Raw genomic sequence first — 19,846 nt, 5'->3', positions numbered from 1 at the left:
TCATGGTTAGGTTCTAATTAAACGGAAAAATGAAGTACTATAACATGGAGATTTAACATGCCTACCAGGAAAGAGCAAAGGATGGAATTCCGATTTCAGATCTCCACAATGCAAAAAAGCAAATCATAACCATAACAGTACATATAGGTCGCTGGTTACTTAACATTTCCAGATATATTCCAGACGTACTTGAAATTTGAAATCCAGTTGCTTTTATAAACTAGGGAAAAAGAAGTTTATGTTATTCCTCAATTTCAACACTAAACGCCTTGACCCTTACACATGGTTGACCCTCATCATGTAATGTCACTCTGAACCAATCGGGTTAACCTGGTTACCTATCCGGGACTTACTCGTCCCGTTCGTCTTAAGTTGACTTTTGAATGTATATGCTTTATAATAGCTTTCGAGCCTTAAGTTCAATAGTGTAGTTTTCTATCTTTACTCTAAATAAAAAAATTATTCGGACATAACTTTTTGCTTAATGGGACAAGAGTGTCAGATGACTTAAAAAGACTAACAAATAAAGCTTTAGATTTTTTTATACTTCGGAGTTTTGGATTATAAGCTGACTCGTAAGCCCAAATAGAAAAAATCTTAGTCGGTTACCAGCTTAAACAATTCAAATACAAACTTTAACATTTGAATTTCAGATCTTACTGTACAGCACTACATAACACTATTTTTGCTGAACTATAAAAACTTACTTAATTATTCATTTAAAAGTTGAAATCAAAATTTATCCAGTTCAAAGGTGCTTACTGCCTCTATCAAAAATATAAAGGAAAACACATTTCTTCTAACAAAAAAGAAGGGAAATTTGCATATATGTCATTATAATTTTGCAAAATTAGAGATATGTCATATTGACCCACGTGTCATTGACTCATGTGGACCTCATATGTCATTGAGATACCAGTGTCATATCTTTAACTTTGCAAAATTATAATAACACGTTTGTAAATTTCCAAAAAGAAGTGGCAAAATGACAAGTTATGTCTTGAGATCACAAATTCCCTTGTACACAAACTAAAAATTTTACACTTTAAGAATAAAATAGTACAAAACTATATCTTAAGGTCCCAAATAGGTAATCCATTATATTTGTGATTGGAGGGCACATTAGAAAGGTGGCATGATGACAATGTATTTTTTTCCAAAAGACAATGTTTAACGGTTTAAGAAACGAACACGCAAGCCCAAAAAATAATCTGAAAACAATGTAACGAACACTGCTAGATGCAAACTAATCCATCATCCTACACTGTTTTGTCTGGTTGAGCCTTGGGTCACTCGGGGTGAAAACCGCACGGTTTTTCCGGTTACACGGGCCTGCATGCAGGCCGCAGCCCTGCAACACTTTGAGATAACCAACTGGAAGAAGTCCATATTGCCTCCCCCAACTATCGGTAGAGTATGTTTTACCTCCCTGAAATGCAAAACCGGGTATTTCTCCTCCCTTGGTGGTTTGCACAGTTGTTTTCGTCTCACGTGACAGTTGACCAGGTCAAGTTGGTCGAGTCAGCTGGGAGCCTGAGACATAAAAATGTGTACATATGCAATCGTGTTTACTCCCAATTCCCCATTCCAAGAACCCTAGATCTAGTGACATTCAAGAGGGCAACAACGACGTGAGCGGCCACAGCTGGAGCGGCAACAACGCGAGTGGTGGGAGCGACGATGGCGGGAGCGGCCATGGCGGCGTGAGCAACAACGACGGAAGTGGTGGGAGCAGCGACGGGTCATCTGCAGCGGGTGAGCACAGCGGGTGGTTTTGTCATGTGTTTATTTGGGTTTTGGGATGGAAATCGCAGGGTGGGTGGCTGCATTTTTTTTTTTTGCTTGGTATGATAGGCCAAAGACTAGCTTCGTGAGAGATTTGTTGAATGATTTACGGAATTGTGTGTGGTCGTTGAGGAAGGGAGAAGGAAGAACTAGCAGCAGGGATTGAAGAAGTGAACTTGAAGTTACATGAGCAAATAACCAAGCTTGATGCAGTCCAAAAGGTTGCAAGTGACAAATAAGCAGAGATTGTTAAACTAAAAGACAAAGTTAGTAGGTTAGAGAATAGAGATATGTGCTTATTGTAGTGGTACTCACATGTGCTTCTGTTGCCTTTGGTATGGTATTAGGCAAATGATTTCATTGTTAGGAAACATGCAGCCGGTTATGTGTATGTATATATCTATGAATCAAGTTGTCTTTCTCTGAATGAATGAGCTTTTAGCTATCTGGATGAATGATTAAGCTTGCGTCATATCCATTGTGTATGTATGTATCAATGTTGATCCGCTCCTTCCTTGCTGCTGTGCTCAGTCCCATCCTCACCGTCGCCTACCTTGCTATCCTCCCAAATTTTAGGGTTTGGTAACGGGAAAATGGGAAAATAACCGATGGAGAAAAATGAGCTTGCCTCAGATGGCTGACTCAGCAAGCTTTACAAGGTCAACTGGCCACGTGAGTGCCACATAGACGAAAATAACTTTGCAAACTGCTATAGGAGTATATACGTACTTGTATAGATAGTTGAGGGATGAGAAATACCCGGTTTTGCATTTCAAGGAGGTAAAACATACTCTACCGATAGTTGGGGGAGGCAATATGGACTTCTTCCCTAGCTCAATACATATACCAAATTATCTAAAACTTGATAATGGCCATATAATTGTTGTCCATGACATAACAAATAAGAGATATTGTCTATTGACATAACAAATAAGAGATATATTTTATTAATGTCTTTTCAACCGTACGTTCCTACTACCTATGTCCCATAATATAAACATAAAGATTCTGACTATTCACTTATAATCTTTATCATTCGTCTTATTTAAAATTTTAGTGTAAATATTAAAATTTATAAGTAATACTTAAACTATTTTTAATAATAAATAAAATAAATAATACTTTCAAAATTTTTGAATAAGACAAGTAGTCAAATATTGCAAACAGAAAATCCTCTTAGAGCAGGTACAATAGCAGGCTATAAGCTAACTATAAATATATTTTAAAGAGATAAAAGGAGAGAGAAGAGATGTTGGCTTGTAGTCAGCTGTATACGGGCTTCAAGACAAAATGTGTATATGATATGTGAATTGGCTATTAGATTGACTATAGAAAAATTGGAGCCCACGGAGGCGCAGATGTACCAGCCACGCGCCGGTCTCCCCGCAGGAAAACGCCGTGGGGAACGCGGCCCGCGCGGAGAGCTCGCCACGACGCGGGACACGTCGCCGCGCGCCTCCGCACACGTGGTCTCCCTCCCACGCCCGCTTTAAAACCCCGCCACCACCATCGCCTGCACCTCTAGGTCGCCCGGCGCCACGCCCGTCTCGTCGGTCGTGCACTCGTCACCGCACGTACCCGGAGCAGCCAACGATCGGTGCACTCGCTCGCGTAGAGCACTAGTGAGGAGAAGCCCGGAGAGGAGAGGAGAGGAGATGGGCAGCAGGCTGGACACGCGGACGCTCAAGGACGAGGTGGCGAGCATGGACAAGCGGTGGCTCGTCGACCTCGGCCACCCGCTCGTCAACCGCGTCGCCGACAGCTTCATCCGCGCCGCCGGCGTCGGCGCCGCCAGGGCGGTCTCCCGGGAGGCCTACTTCGTCACCGTCGAAGGTAAATATATCACTGTCACCATCCATCATCTGCTGGATGCATCTCTGAATGTAATGGCAGTACAAAACTTGTATGGTATGGTATGGTAATACAGCGTTGGCAAATATATGATCTTCAGGGCTTGGAGGGGAGACGGCTGGGTTGGACGGCAACGTCAAGAGAAGCAACTTCTCGAGTGTCAGAGGTAAAATGCGAAGTGCCGGCTGGCCATTTCAAACTTTTAGCGACTTGGTCGTGTTTACGTGACCGTACACGGTACGTTATTGCGTCCGTTTGATTAGCCGGAGATTTGACATGTGTTTTCTGTGTGTGCGTGTGTTTTGATGCTTGGCGTGCAGGGGATGATGGCCAGAAATCGCTTGATGCGGTGGTAAGCCGGCCAGCTGCGTCTGTCTCGTTTAACTTGTTTTAGTTTGCTATTTTCTTACTCACGTTGATGAGCTCGATCTTATAAACTATCATCGTGCTTTCCCAGGTAAAATCAGCTGGTAAGGAGGCTTTCCAGTGGGGTGAGTACAAACAATCAATTCCAAGAGATCACTTACTAGGACCAGAAATTTTAAAAGAAGAATCATTCATTTTTCATGAAGTAGATTAGTAGAATAAATCAACCTTTAATTATGGTTCTTTTTTATTCTGGCAGGGTTGGCGGCCGGAGTGTACTCTGGACTGACGTATGGCCTGAGAGAGGTCAGAGGGTGCCATGACTGGGTTAGTGCCATTAATTTCTTCAGCCTATCTCTTGCTGCTAATTAACTTTGACGGTTTGACGATCTCCACGAGCATGTAGCTTACTAGTACTCTTTCTTTTTTTTTTTTTGGTTGATGCACACATGCAGAAGAACAGCGCCGTCGCGGGTGCCGTCGCCGGCGTGGCGGTGGCGCTGACGGGGGACACCGGGAACGCCGACCACATGGTCCACTTCGCCATCACCGGCGCCGCCCTTTCCAGCGCCGCGAGCCTGCTCTCCGGCATATTCTGAGCGATTCGAGCCTGAAATGAAACGTGGGAGTTTGGATTAGGGATTTGTAGGGAAGGTCTCTTGGCCATGATGTTGCTACACGACTCCCCATCACCGTGCTCCTTTGTATTTTCTCCCTTTCAAAGAATCACATCTTTGTTTGTAAGATCGATGTACGCAAAGCTTGCTAAAGCTGGAACCAAGCACAACTTGATGTGATGTTGCTTCTTCGTTTGTGCTTTCATGCCATGTCACCACAAATACTTTGGAGTTTGAATCCTCTTCGTGCCTTGACTCTTAACTACGTACGTGGCCGTATGAACCGTGAATGTGCCGTTTGTGTTAATCTACGACGTTGCACAGAACCTCGGCTTTGATGATATGACATATGAAGGTGCAATCTGCATGGATCGGTGTTCTTACTACGGTACTACCTCTATTTTAAATTTAAAATATAACTATTTCTAATCTTGTTTAGTCTCTTATTGGTCTCCGTAGAGAGCAGATGTTAAGAACTTTTTAGGTACTTCAGTGGTTATATAAACATTTTTGTCTTATTAAGAGGAGGCTAAGAAGATATCAAGCCCAGTCTGGACTAGGTCAGCTCATCTGTTTTGGGTATATAATCTTCGTTTAACTTGACTGCTTTCGGTATATCCTGTTTATCTTAGGCCGCTCTCATTTCTCCGGCTTGCGTAGCACCGTCCTTGCTTCGCACCCGCTTCCTTAAAGTTGCTTTAAAGAAATCATATCAATCTATTCTTTAAATTTATATAGTCAATAATTAATTAATTCTACTCGTCGATTTTTTAGGCTTTGAAAATAGAAAAGTTGCTTAAAAGCATATCAATCCCATTTTTAAATATTTATAGCTAATAATTAATAATTAATTAATCATGCGTTAATTCTCTTTTACTTAGATTGAAGAGATGTAAAAATGCCTCAGCAGGGACTAAGATGTCAAAGATTTTATTTCTATCTTAATCTCTTTTAGTATACACTAGGCAAATGGCTCTTATCATGTTTTATTGGTTACCTAGTAAAGACTAAGCAGATGTTAATTTATCTATCCTTTTTATCTTGTGGCAGACAATACGGAGATGTTAAAATATCTTGTCTAGGGAGACTAACGAGATGTTAAAAAGATTATTTTAGTTACTTCCATTTTGTTTGGAGATGTTTAAAGACTCTTCTTACTTTTATCTTTTTTTTAGAAAATAAGAATTGTTTTATCTACTTTAGTAGAGAATAAGAAATTTTAAAATATCCTATTTAGCGATAGCCCCGACTTAAGATGTCAAAAGATTCTTATGAGTTACTTCAGTGGTTAAGCATTTTTATGTTGCCTATAAAAAATTTCTCTTTTTAGTTAATCCACTGGTTAATTTTTGATTAGATTCTCTTTCAAAACATTTCATTTTGACTGTCTTTTATGTTATATCTCATTGACTTTAGAATCATCAGAATATTTCATTTTGACTGTCTTTTAAGTTATATCATCTCATTGACTTTAGAATCATCAGAATGATTAAAATCATAAATATTAATGTAGGAATGTTTATATTGTAGTATAAAATTTAAATACAGAATACTTATATTTTACTATGTTAATGTACATTAAATATTAGAAATATACGTAGCGACTATGGAGTATATATTAGCACGTTCTGTCTAGTCAATAAATTCTAATTGGAATTTCCATTGGGAAAGTTATATCAGGGAATCTATAGTACTATATCAGGGAATCTATAGTACTATACAACACTGAACACGCACAATCTTGTACAGAAAAGAACTTGTAAACACTTCTGAGCATCAGGTCTAAAAGCACTCCCATAAAAGAATTCCACAACCGATCGGCCAAAAAAACCCTGAAAATGAAGGCAAGACATTGCGTTAACAAGATTGCACGAGTGACTGAAAGAATAGAGGGACATGTACATAATGGTTGTGTTCTCTACAAATGCAGGATTACACTGGGCCTGGGAACCAGAGTTCCATAAAAGTAACTAGAAGATAAATTGCCCCAAATTTTGGTCACCTCTAACATGAACAGAATTGTGGCATCATGAAAACAACCAGCAAGCAAGGAGGTGTGGTCTATTTGGGCAAATGGCATTTTGACCTGGCCTGATCCAACAATGGAGTATGGATTATGGACATTACTAGACTATCATTTGGGTCAAGTTATTGTTCCTCAACATATCCCAAGAATAGCACAAACAGAGAGTTTAGATCAGGCTGAAAACGTGTACTTACATCGTTCGAGAAGAGAATGTGCACTAATATATGGTGCATGTAAATAGCCTCATCAATGCATTGCCCCAGACTCCCAGCTGATGTATCCTGTGAAAGCATCATTTGGGAGTGCATAAAACAAAACAGTAGCCTATTGAACAGCAAAATCTTCCCGCAAAAGAGTTCTCAGACTGATCACTGATGTATCTATCTCCCTTTAGAGATGCACGCCTTGCAAGAAACAGATATGTACGCACCAACGTAAACCCAGATATTTGAATAGATAATGGCTACACGGACACTTATATCACGGTTGACGAGGCCGCTGATGCCTCAGCAATCAGCCATAGAGGTTGACGTGCTTGAAGGCAAGCACTGATGTCGAATGGATGCAATTCAGCTCCATCAAATATAAGGTTTACACCTGGTAATACCACATCCTTGCTATCTGCATCTTCTGTGTCTGGTTTTCCGTCGTGTGTTGATGATTGTTCTTCAGATATAGGTTTGGTGGCAGCCTCATCGTTCTCAGGAGCAAGTGCGTATGACCTTTTGAGTTCAAGAACATGCACATTTGTTGCCAACAAATAAATGAGAATAATAATATGGAACATAAGGACATAACATGAATTCGAAATACAGAAAAAACTACCTGATAAAGGTCCCATCAAAGCCCACAACTTCTGTGCGGCATCTCTGCCGCCCAGCAAGTTTAAGCCTCTCATGTTCATTTGGTGCTAAAGGATCATTAACTGGATTCCATCTTCCACTGATGTTGTTGATTAAAACACGGGGCAAATCTTTTGAGCTTCCTCGCTTGTTGAACAACTTGGCAACTGGACCAGTTGCCTGATATTCACCACAAAGTTCTCTTAGCCGCCGTCTTACAGTTTGCATCACATCATAATGTTCAGCGAGATCCTCTTTTTGAAGTATACAGGATGCAACCACCCTTTCACAAATCCGCTCACATAATTTTGGACTGAACAAGGGGATTCCCAACTCCAAGCTCAAAGGCACCCACTGATAACTTCCATTTTCTAGGTGTGATTCTGATTCAGTATGCCTGTGAAGTCTTAATAAACGAAGGTAACCAAGTGTGCTCAATTCAAATTTACTGGACAAGTCTTTTAATACAGAGGACAAATTTAAGACCTGGTCCTGCGGCAAATTAGTTTGAGCTATCACAGATGCAATGGACTGATCATCACTCTTCAGGGGCAAAGGGATATCCACAGTGATGAGGTTTCCTGATGCATTAAGATCATTCATGCTAAGTGGTTGCACCAGAACAGCAGATTGCTTAAGCATCGAGTTCAAGCAATGCAACAGTAGGTTGCCCTTGACTAAGTTCCCTTCAAACTTCCCTCCTAGTCCACCTACCACAGAGTTATCCCAAGACCATATCAATGCCTTTTCACAACCAGCTAATGGTTCAGGAAGCAATCTAAAACGTTGTCCTTTCATGAAAATAGCAGATAATGGTCCACAATTCCCTGCTGTATACAAAACTAGCTTCATCCAAGGTGTCATGGAAGAGTACGAAGGCGGACCAAAATGAATTGGGCCTGATGGACCAGGAAGAACTGATGAAGAAGGAAGAGGTACCATAGAAACAATGATGTCATAGTCCCGGAGAAAAAGCCGTTCTAGTGTTGCTGGTGGAAGTGAAGCTAAGCTCTCACATCGGAGAATATCAACTTTGTACTTTCTTTGAGTCTTAACCACATCGATATCAGTTGAGCCATCCAGTTGGGTAGTCCCACTATCCTCGACATCATTTCTCACCATGCCTTCTCCGCTTTCTGATAAAGTCGCTGATGACATCAACATATTCCCATCATTACCATTCAAATCAGAGAGGTTCCGCTGGGACAGTTCATCAGGGCAATCTTCCACAGTGTCCTCAATGTTTATCTTGGTCAAATGGGTAGTAACGGAGCTTGTTGGAAGCTTTGCTTCACCAGCTTTATCAATATTCCCACTGGTAGAAACACCACCAGCTTGTAAACACTCCAGGAAGCATCGCAGACTGAATGCATGATTAGCAAACTCCTCCAGCACACCCTCAAACTTCTTCCCTTCTAGACTAGCCAGATCACTGCATAGTTCCGCAATGCAAGAATCACCTAATTTTCCAGCTTCATATAGTGTGACAGCATGAGATTTTAAACCTGCAGTACATTGAAAAGGTGCTCAGAACAGTAGTTTAGCACATAATGGGTAGTCTAAATATTGAACTATTAATAAGTACAGTAAAACTGCCATTTGAACAACTAATATACAAGAGAAGGTGCGATCACTACACCAAATTATCTACTCCCTTCATTCCGCAATGCAAGAATTTCTAGCCATGTGCAAATTCATATGGATATTAATGAATCAACACACATACAAAATATATACATTGATCAGAATTTTTTTAACCTATTTATTTTTTAATTTTAAAATTAAACCCAACATTTGAAAAGGCAGTCCACACTGGTGTATCAGTGGCTTCTTACAGTGATCAGAATATCAAAACGTCGTCGTCACACCATCCAGACAGGCGTGGCAGTGTTATTTGCCCACATCAGGTGGGGTGGCGTGGCCAAAGGTTTAGATTTGGAGTAAGTTCTGAGAGGGTTAGTTTTAAAATTAAAAATTAAAAAGGTTCCAAAGATTAAAAAAATTCATTGATCAATGGATACATCTAGACAAGGTCAAAAGATCTTACAATATGGAAGGGATGGAATATATCTATACTCTTTGAAAGGAATAAACCGGTGGTAGTGTATGGTGAACCTGCCACTATCTACTTCCACCATTAGCTGACATGTGGGGCTGCCAAATAGTTACACAAGTACACCATCTATTTCTGAAGCGATGGGGACGAGGGGAAAAGGAGTATTCAACCTGTTCCTTTCAACGCATGGGTATTTAGTTAGTACTCTTAAAAGGAGCTGATGTTAGTGGTGGCTGTGAATCTGCCATTCTAAGGGCCTGTTTGGTTGGATACCTGAGTGATGTCTTTGAGAAAACTACATGCTTGCTGAGGCTAGCCTAAGCATATATTGTTTGGTTGGTGACCTGAGCCTAAGAAAATTAAATTGAGATTAGATCATTATAATTACATGATTATGGTAGTTGCTCTTTGAATTAAACAAAATCTCATATCTATATCTAGTAAACATTCTATCTCAGTTCCTTCACACCAACCAACAACTAAACAACACCTTTTGCATGCATACTTGCGACCCCATGGCAGTGGGCAAGTTTGATTAGCATGTGTTGTGTAACTAGCCAGAGTCAAGCGCTCGTTTTTGGTGGCCTAAGCCAGGCTAATGATGGTACTAGCTTTTCTAGGCCAGACAAGGAGTGAAACATTCAGGCCTCCAACCAAACAACTCTAGGATAGCTCTTAGGGATGCATCACGCCAGGCATATTTGGCTCATCCCTTAAAACTAAACAGACCCTAACTCTCTACACTACAATTTTACCAAGTCCTTCTTGAAGTTCTTATATACTATATATTAGTCACTTCATGTTCAAAAAGTTCCAAGAATCCAAGGGTAACCAAATTGCCCCATATATATGTAGTATCTATCTGTCTGTACCTATACTAATTAGGCAATATGAGGAAAATCTTACATTAGTCAATGAAATAGCGAATAAATGTGGCCATCCATCTAAATGGTACTACCTCCGTTTCCCAATATAAAACTTTCTAGCATTTGTTAGATTCATATAGATGTTAATGAATCTAGACATATATACAAATAATATACATGGATCAATAGATGAATCTAAGTATAGCCAAAACATCTTACAATATGAAACAAAGGGGGTATCAAATTATAATGGCTCAGATTAAAGTTAAAACAAGTGTTCACGTAAGTTACAACTAGGTAATTTGTTAAATTCGAATTTTAGTTGAGACTGTAAGATGGGTACAACTCAACTTACTAATTCTGAATGTCGGAATTATTAAATCACGACAATAAATGAATTGAGACTCCAAAGCGAATACAACTTTGTATTCATTAAATACGAATTTCAGAATTATTTAATCATGACAAAACTAAAATTAGGACTCTGACATGCGACTTTGTATTTATTAATTCTCAAAGTTTGGATAATTCTAAAGGTTTGGATTCATTGTTTTTCCATACTTAAAAATTTAAGTATAGATAAAAGCTTTTAACAAAATTTGAGTACAAGTTATATAAATAATCCATGCAAATGCATAGGTCACCGACTAGCTAAAACTAATAATAGAATTGTCCTAGTGAAAAATATAAATGTTGTCCTTACAGAAAAAGATTATCATTTATTTATTTTGTTCAAAAAACATTATGATGTGTATGAATTATGATTCATTTGTACCGTGGCAAGTGCGCGACATTTAAAAAGTAGTACAGAAAGTCATGAATGCTCTACATATATAAGAATATAGAATACAATAGCCACCATCTTGGAAAGATTTCAGCTAAAAACTCCCATCTTAAATAAAGATAAAAGGCCTAACCTGGGGATAATGAACCCATCATCAAGTATGACGTAACATTCGCATCCACAACCAACCCTACATGGGCAGTTCCAGAGATTTTCCTTGGTCCAGCATCAACACTAAGTAACTGTTGGCCAGACTTTTCAGAATTGATGCTTGCATTTGAACCTTCTTCATCATCACTCAGAATATTACCGGGAAATGTAGGTGTCTCTTCAAGTAGAGAGTCAGCATCCAAAAGTTTTACAGCCCAGCCCAGTCTACAAGCAAACGATGCAGCTGCCTGCAGCTGATAAAGGTCAGCTTGTAGAGTTGCAGCCAATTCAGCTACAGTGGCATTGGCGCTTGACACAACAAATACAGCATAAAGTAATCTGAAATTTAATATAAAAAAAAGGTAAATAATCACTTTGGTGGTAAAACAAAATTACAAGTGAAATAGATTCAAATATCAAATGAAAGCATTGCTAGCACATACTCTTCGATTGGGTCTTCATATGATTGATCCTTGTTAGAAACAAAGCCTTCGAGCCTTGAAACTGAAACAGAAACAATGTTACAGGTTTTCCTATTTGAAAACAGAAAACACATACTTACTACAGTGCAAAAAAAGAATAAACCTACACGCAGTTTATTTCTTGGCAGTCGGTAGTTACAATACAAGAGTATACTTGGATCATATTTATTGACACTAAAGTTAAACGAGGTGTACTGATGAATATATAGAATCTAGATGCAAGACAGAAAAAAACAGTGCCAATCAATTAACTTAATTTTATTATATATGACCTATAGTTAGTACTAAATTTTCAACAGAAAAAATCATGAAAATGGTGAATACCTTTAAAGCGGTCATCAGGGTAAACAGGTACATCAAAGTACACCAATCCCCTTTTATAAAGACCATCTATAACTTTTGGATCAAACAGCACATAGGAATTGGCTTCTTCTTTGCATATTTTGTCTATTGTTGCAGTCTCTTCTTCTGAAAGTTTCTACAACAAACCAATGAAATCAGTTTTTTTTAATGCTATTTGAATAGAAAGAAACAAATCAAGAATCCCGTTTAATCTTCTAAACAGAGTAAAGAAGTTTCATCACATGATATGTACAGCACATAGAGAGAAAAAAAAGAGGCAGACCTCACCTTAAACTCTTCTATTGTGAAGTTCACAAGACAAACTCCCCACCAAGGATCGATTGGGAAATCAACAGGCTGTGTAGGCAGTAATTCTTTTGCAATTGATTTGTTCAGCTTCCACATTAGTTTCTGAATAATTCAGCAACAAATAGTATTATTAGGGTAATCTATCTTTCTAGTACAAGATAGTATTGTTACGTCATGAAAAATCATTCTATATTCACACTGGAAAAATAGGGCAGTACATTCATGACTTTCCTCAAGAACTGGACTAACTGGTTAGCAAAATTGCACATCATAGTTTAATAAACAACATAGAATTGTACCTAAACCATAGTAAGCTTAATGGTTTAGGATAATTTATGGTTTGCAAGATTGCAAGGGCAGGTGATAATATGCAAGAAGCCATGCGATCATGCATACTACCTTTGATCTGCATTTGTTCATAATATCAATAAATTCATTTCTTCCAACGCCAGTAAGCCTCAGGGCATCAGCAGCAGTGAAGTTTGGAATACTGTCATATGGTTGTTCTGCAATAACATAATCAAACATGTTAGAACTACAGACAGGAACAATATCAACAAATAAAGCAGGTGGAAATATACTCAGTTATGATAGCCACCTCCATGTTTCAAAGTGGTTATTAACTTGTTGCTATAAAAAATAACCACCTGAAGAGTAAATCACATTTCTTGTTGGTTTGCTAAAACTAAAAACTCATTTGTGTTGTTTTGAGGCTGTTGTAGCAGTATTCAAGAATTTTTTTTTAAAAAAAACTAGGTAGGTTACACAAAAATATCAAGAAACAGGTTGAAACAAAAAAAAATGCAACTTATACAAAATAGCTTCCTGCACAGTGACAATATACATCTTGCATGTGGTACCCACGGAACTTAATAGTAAAACTAGACAAAGAATTGTATATCAATGCATTGCCCAGTTCTGCAACTAAAAGGAAACCCCATTAGGCCAGGAATTGCCAATGTTGTAGTAGCATAAAATATAGACATCAACATAAATACCTTTTTTTAGTTTTATTATATCTTGAGTAAGACAAGCAATAACTAAACGATTACATGTGATCTGAATAAGAGTATGCTAAGCAAATAACAGAATGACATGAAAGAAATTATTTCTGTTAACAAGAGATTACCATTCTTCATAGCTTCAAACAAGATGTCACAATAATATCTAAATGGTGAGATCCTCGATACTCGGCAAATATAGTCTGCAAGGTGATATGGGTATAACTGCAAAATGTTGTGATATTGTGTATCAGGTGAGGATCATCAGAACCTTTGGGCAAACTCTTCAAATATAGGAGACAGCTACTTTTCTTCTATATACAAAATTGATCGTGTCAACAGAACAGCCACAGAAGCTTACAGAGACAATTAGAGAACCCTCTAAAGAAAAAATAACAGAAACCGTCAGGCAAAGTATCTAAACTATCAAACACATGATATAACAAAGCTATCTAGGAGATGATTATAAACAAAGGAATGAGTCATGGCTACAAGCTCCCAACAAGGTACAACCATTATTTTGAATAGTTGCTAAATATGCTAGCCTAAACTTATCATGAAAGAGGCAGTATTAAGCATTAGAGTATATGGCAGTTAAGGATTATTAGGATAGAATTGATATGAATCGGACTCTTTCCATATTTGTAATCCTTCCTTATCTACACCCATGTATCTCCTATATATACCGGCCCTCCTGAGGCTCTAATACCATGTTAGATAGTAGAGTGAGAGAGATGTACTACGTATCCGGGGTTGTTGTATTGAACCTAAAGGGGCCAGTATATATCGAAGTACAAGAGGTAGATATAAGGAAAGTACTAGAGATAAGGAAGGACTCTAGTCAAATCAATCCCATCCTAATAATCCTCTAACTACCATATACTCTAACATTCAGTAACATACTGCAAGATTCCTCCGAAGGTAGCGCATCATTTCCTCGTAGTACTCCCCTTCCTTGCATACTCTACGGGCAAAACAAGTGTTCCATTGTAATCGTTTTCGGATGCAGTAATCCACAATCCTGCCATCAAAATTATTAACGGGAGATTAGACCAGAATTTTTTACTCTATATCAACAAAAGTAATAGGAATGCAATTCATACACCTACTTGAGCATAGTAAACCAAGAAATCCTTTGCAAGGAAATCAACAATAATATAGTATTAGGATACCATGGGGGAGGAATGCACCAGGATGTATGTTTGTACATTAGTTCGAAAGGAATTTCACAGATATGCAAACGTAATTTTGTCCCTTCTTTGAGCCATTAATTTTATTTACTTATGTGAACTGAATGCTATTGATGATGATGGAAATATGTTTGTCGATTTATGTGATTTGATTGCTTCTACTTTGTCTCTAAGTCACTTTGCACCTCAAATATACTTCTGAATAAGCATTGTAATTTGTAAATCCCCTGCTTTTGTAACTCCCCTCTTATAGTGATCGTCATCAGTTGTGTGAAGGATTTTTGCAGACATGAAAAGTAAGTCGGTTCTTTCGATGGACTTACAAGAGTGCAAGTGTTCCTCTTTTATCACCTTACAATACATGATCTATATGGATTGGCATTTAAGGCCGTGTATTCTCAGCAAAATTTCAAGGTCACTTTGAAGGGATGAAACATTTCACAAATTTTTGTCATCAATTCTAGTTATTCACAGATTTTCCTGCATCCTTTCAATGGATATGATGTACTTTAACTCATGAAGAACTGTTCTTTTCATGCTAAATAAGATGCACACAGTGCTACTTTGTCATCCCGATGGAAACAAGATAAATGTCAATCAGTACAATCATCACCAACATCCAGCATGCTAGCAAACAGGATTTACGAAACCGTGAGCAGAGACATTACCGCCACCTGTCGGTAGCACGGTTACCACGCGGTAACCGTGAAAACCACGACAAAATCGTTTTCAAAAAATTTGAATTCAAACTCCTTGGTCTCCGCGTTTTAGGCACCAAAACTGCATGGTTTTGAACAATTGTTGCACGGTTTGTGCTCAAAAGCAGAGCATGTTTGGTCGGAGGAAAATAAAAATGAGAAAATCCTGAAAAATTTTCAAAAATATGAAAATGTAGGAACCAAATACTATGATATATTTGGTACATGTGGGACATATTAGTTGGTAAATAGAAAAATTCAGCATGAACTTTGCTAATTGATATTCAAATAGCTATAAATAACAATCCCCAATTGACCAATAAATATACAAAACAATTGAATTTTAAATTCATGCATGTACCGTAATACGATATAATTAATAGAAGGTTTATGGTGTTTATTATGCAAATATTATAGTGTCCATGACAAAACCATAAATGGTACAACCAAATATTATCCACGACACAAATAGATATATATATAGAGAGAGAGGGAGGTGACAAAATGTCCGTGAAAACTTGCCGTGCACGCCGGTGGTTCCCTAAAATGTTTAAAAAATTATAGAAAAATAGGAAGTAAGTATTATGGGAAAAATTATGACACAGTGTCCTCAAACATTTATTCATTTCTCCCTATTTAGTCGGTTTTGGTTTAGAACTTGATCGTAGAATTGTTATTTTTAGAAAATTTTAACGCCAAACTGCTTTAAAAATGCATATCTGTTCCCAGAAATTTATGTGATTTTTTCTACGAATATTTTCATTTTTTTTGAATTTGGTCAGAATTTATAGGGATGCTACCGGTGGTAACCAATACCGTACCACTGGGTAGATACCGGTTACCGTGGTAACAGGAACCTTGCTAGCAAACACCATAGTTACTAAGCAGTATAACATAAAGGGTGCGAGAACCATCAAATATAATGTGCCTTTCATTTCTAAAAACTGGATATTATGTGCTTTTTAGGTCTCGGAGCTGCTGATCTTAGAATCAGCTGAAGGAAATTCTTCAACCCCCGGTGCCTATTTATTTAGTACTCAGGAATGCTTCATAAGTTTGCTCTAGAAGTAACTACAGATGCACAGGGATCCCCCTATTTGGCCATCGTAAAGGCCACCTAGCAATTGGTCTAGTTCCCCCAAGCATCTCCGAAGGTTTCTGCCCAAATGCGGCAAGCAAGGAGGAGATCTAGGCAAGAGGTTCAAGCTAGTGCATGAGCATTGGTCTAGACACTAGGCAGCATCTCCAAACGGCATTGCCTCTACTGGTGCAGCTCTTCCCAGATCTCGGAAGTGGCTAGTAACTACCACCAACCTAGGTAGCTGCAAGCAGCACCGAATCAAAATCCATGGAGGACTCACGACCGGACGAGAGAGGCAAGTACCTGCGGTGCCAGTCTTCCTTGGTGTGGAGCGAGGACTGGAGGCGCTTGGGGAGCGACTCCCAGGGGCACTCCTCCCGGATGGCCTTCACCACCATCTGTTCCTCCACCGTCGCCGCCATCCACTCCCCGCTGCGGGGTGGGGGGCGGGGGGACGGATCTGGATGCGTGGTGGCGGGATCAGATCACCGATATCGCAGAGAGAAGGAGGCGGCGGCGGCGGTGGTGGAGAACCGTGTGTGGGGGGGATCGGCAGCGCGACGCAGGCGGCGCCGGCGCCACCGGAGCGGTCGGCGGTGGCGCGTCGCTGTGCCGGGGAGGAAAAAATGGGAGGGAAGCGGAGCGCAGCCTCTTTCTCCGTCAGGTAAAACCGCAGACAAACCTTTGACGCTTTCGCAGTTGAACAGTTGAAATGGGTGTGGGGGTTGATTTGCGGCTCCCCAGCCATCCACCGTGGTCTCGGCTTCCCGAGCCCGGTTTCCGTGCTGGCTGCTGCTGGTCTCCGCAAAGAAGCAGAGAGAGAAGTCGCGCAACTCGGATGGCACGAGGCTGCGTTTGGTGTGAGTTTAACTTACCTCGTACGATTAATTAATTATTAAAAAATATATAATATATTAATATGATTTTTTAAAACAATTTTTTATAGAAATTTTTTTAAAAAATACAACGTTTAATAGTACAGAAAATGTGTACGTGAGTACAATAGCAGGCTACAAGCCAGCTATAAGCATATTTTAAAGAGATAAGAGGGGAGGGAGATGATAGATAGGCTACTAATTTGTAGGCAGCTGCATACGGGCTTAAAACAAAATATGTGTATGATATATGAGACCATGTATTGATGTTTTGTAGATAAAGGACTTAACTTGCTCTTATAGCCTTGCCGAACGCGGCCCGAGTAGAGTTGGCACCGGGGTTGGCCCGTGATACAGGCCGAGTTTGTTAGATTCTCTGTTTTTAGCGCCTATGTTTTTCGAACGGTTAAATAGTGTGTTTTTTAAAAAAATTGTTATTGAAAAGTTTTATTAAGAAACCATATTCATCCATTTTTTAACTTTTTTATATACTAATCTATTTTTTTATAAAAATAATTAATAATTATGTAATTTTTTTAAAAAGCATATATGTAGCTTTACATATTTGAAAAAAAATTAAATAAGATGAACAATCAAGCATTTATAAAAAAAGCCAATGACGTTAAATATTTAGTAACAGAAAGTACCAACTTGCATCATCGAAGTTATTCATATATTTTGCATTGCTGCATATGAGTTCTTTTTAATGCAACGATATCGTTGTTTGCAGTTTAAATTAAGAACAATCAGTGCCTCAAAGAAATTGAAATTCTACTACGTACTAAACAAGATTTTATAATGCACCTAAAACATGTTTGTTGGAGCGTGAAACAAAGTAACAGACCAAGATCATCATAGGTGCGATAGAAACCCATTTTATTCGGTATATATATATATATATACTCGTTCATATGCATGTGAACTAAGAATACGAACTGTACATGGCGGGAAGCCGGCCGAGAGATCAGAGCGGCGTGCAGTAGTGCAGCTAGAGGCAGGAGGAGATGCCGATCGATCAGACGGCGTTCTTGATGGCGGAGCTGTATCCGTCCTGATCATCGTAGTACTTGGACCACAGCATCACGCCGCCGTACTTGCTCGTCGTCTTCAGCGCCGGCAGCACCTGCGACTCGAGGCTCCCCACCGGGATGAACCCGCTCCCCGCCGCGCCAGGCGACGCCGGCAGGCCGAGGAAGATGTGCTTGGCGTCCACCCCCGCCGTCCACTGGTGCCAGGCGTCGACGAGGTTGGCGGCGCTCCCGCCGGCGTACTGGCACGGCGGGTTGTTGTAGAACTGCACCCACACGTAGTCGAACAGGCCGGTGTCGAGCGCCTTGCCGACCCACTGGTCCGGGAACGGGCACTGCGGCGCCGCCGACAGGAGCACCTCCCTGCCGCCGCCGCCGCGGCCGTACGACTTGAGGTACGCCGCGAGGGCGCCGTAGTAGTCCGGGTCGCCGCCCTCGATGTCGAAGTCGACGCCGTCGAGCACGGCGTCGCCGAGGGGCCTCTTGCCGCCGGGCGCCGCCGGCTTCCCGCCGAGGAAGTTGTCCCAGAGGTACCGCGCGAGCTCGAGCGCGTCCTGCTTGGAGGTGAGTGAGTAGCCCCCCGCGCCGCCGCCGATGGAGAGCATGACCTTGACGCCCATGGACTGGCAGCGCGCGATGTCGCCGGTGAGGTTGGCACAGGCGCCGGAGTAGGCGTCGCAGTGGCCGGCGAGGTTGAGCTGCGGGGTCAGGCCCGAGCCGAAGCTGCAGAGGAAGGCGAGGTTGACGAAGGCGTAGTTGCCCGTCGCGCAGGTCTCCCCGAGGGTGCCCTCGTTGCCGTTCTGGCCCCAGTAGATGGCAATGCTGCCGCCGTGGGCGCCCCCGGAGAAGACGAGGAGGCAGATAGCCGCCATGAGCAGCAGCCGGGAGCCGGAGCTGCCGCCCTTTGCAAGAACGGCCATTGTTGTGGGGAAGTGGAGCTACACGATGCTCTGATCCTCGTTCCGGATGAGGAATTGAGGATTGCTCGATGCTTTTCTTGGTTTGGAGATCGACGAGATGCAGATGAATTATTATATAGCCTATCGCATCAGCAGGTGAATTGTGTACAGATTAATTACCGCGTGCCTTGGAGGCAATGCTGCTATTCTGATCGATCATTCTCCACGGAGTTTGTTTGGCGAGACTTTTTTTTCTCCAATTTTTTTTTTTTTGCTAGCATCATGCATGTCCTGCTGGTACGCTACGGTTCTATTTTCACCCTTCTTTTCAGACTGACATATACTCCACCCGATCCAAGCTACAAGGATTCATATAATTTAGAATTTAAAGGTTATACCATAATATAATATACTATAAGCAACATAAATTATTTATATTTTGGAACATATGGATTATATACCGCATACTGTACATTTGTTGGATAATAATGATGTAAGGCGTATATACAGTTGTTAGCGATACTGCGGCCGAACATGATAGGTAAATAATAAAATGATAAAATAAACTGAACTGGCTCTACGCACTACGACCTCGATG

At 40.4% G+C, this 19,846-nt stretch overlaps 3 protein-coding genes across 3 annotated transcripts; 1 reads left to right on the top strand and 2 right to left on the bottom strand.

The window, feature by feature from the left end:
- The first annotated feature begins 3,440 nt into the window (after positions 1 to 3,440).
- LOC102718509 (outer envelope pore protein 16-2, chloroplastic-like) lies at positions 3,441 to 4,828 on the top strand. The gene is made up of 6 exons (XM_006645736.2): positions 3,441 to 3,618; positions 3,737 to 3,802; positions 3,957 to 3,988; positions 4,094 to 4,127; positions 4,262 to 4,329; positions 4,458 to 4,828. The coding sequence occupies exons 1-6, from the start codon at positions 3,441 to 3,443 to the stop codon at positions 4,599 to 4,601; spliced, it is 522 nt and encodes a 173-aa protein (XP_006645799.1). The 3' UTR covers positions 4,602 to 4,828.
- A 1,363-nt stretch (positions 4,829 to 6,191) lies between these two features.
- On the bottom strand, positions 6,192 to 17,148 carry LOC102702505 (protein FAM91A1). Its single transcript, XM_006644048.3, has 11 exons — positions 16,750 to 17,148; positions 14,381 to 14,498; positions 13,606 to 13,702; positions 12,876 to 12,982; positions 12,456 to 12,578; positions 12,150 to 12,303; positions 11,787 to 11,847; positions 11,327 to 11,682; positions 7,471 to 8,992; positions 6,840 to 7,367; positions 6,192 to 6,451 (listed from the first exon to the last, which is right to left on the bottom strand). Exons 1-10 carry the CDS (start codon positions 16,866 to 16,868, stop codon positions 7,121 to 7,123), a joined length of 2,904 nt encoding a protein of 967 aa, XP_006644111.1. The 5' UTR covers positions 16,869 to 17,148; the 3' UTR covers positions 6,192 to 6,451; positions 6,840 to 7,120.
- Positions 17,149 to 18,336: 1,188 nt separating this feature from the next.
- On the bottom strand, positions 18,337 to 19,269 carry LOC102718229 (acidic endochitinase-like). The gene has a single exon (XM_006645735.2). The coding sequence runs from the start codon at positions 19,267 to 19,269 to the stop codon at positions 18,337 to 18,339; it is 933 nt and encodes a 310-aa protein (XP_006645798.2).
- Between the last annotated feature and the right edge of the window lie 577 nt (positions 19,270 to 19,846).

The sequence above is a fragment of the Oryza brachyantha genome, chromosome 1, assembly GCF_000231095.2.
Source record: "Oryza brachyantha chromosome 1, ObraRS2, whole genome shotgun sequence".
Classification (NCBI taxonomy): Eukaryota; Viridiplantae; Streptophyta; class Magnoliopsida; order Poales; family Poaceae; genus Oryza; species Oryza brachyantha.
This window is presented reverse-complemented; position numbering and strand designations above follow the sequence as displayed.

What these genes read in the sequence shown, in the direction of transcription:
- LOC102718509 (XM_006645736.2), top strand. Translation starts at nt 3,441, where the DNA reads ATGGGCAGCAGGCTGGACACGCGGACGCTCAAGGACGAGGTGGCGAGC. An exon ending in CAACTTCTCGAGTGTCAGAG is followed by an intron (nt 3,803 to 3,956) that starts GTAAAATGCGAA and finishes CTTGGCGTGCAG; the next exon opens with GGGATGATGGCCAGAAATCG. An exon ending in TAAGGAGGCTTTCCAGTGGG is followed by an intron (nt 4,128 to 4,261) that starts GTGAGTACAAAC and finishes TTATTCTGGCAG; the next exon opens with GGTTGGCGGCCGGAGTGTAC.
- LOC102702505 (XM_006644048.3), bottom strand. Translation starts at nt 16,868, where the DNA reads ATGGCGGCGACGGTGGAGGAACAGATGGTGGTGAAGGCCATCCGGGAG. An exon ending in TGAACAAATGCAGATCAAAG is followed by an intron (nt 12,579 to 12,875) that starts GTAGTATGCATG and finishes TGAATTATTCAG; the next exon opens with AAACTAATGTGGAAGCTGAA. An exon ending in TATGAAGACCCAATCGAAGA is followed by an intron (nt 11,683 to 11,786) that starts GTATGTGCTAGC and finishes ATTAAATTTCAG; the next exon opens with ATTACTTTATGCTGTATTTG.
- LOC102718229 (XM_006645735.2), bottom strand. Translation starts at nt 19,269, where the DNA reads ATGGCCGTTCTTGCAAAGGGCGGCAGCTCCGGCTCCCGGCTGCTGCTC.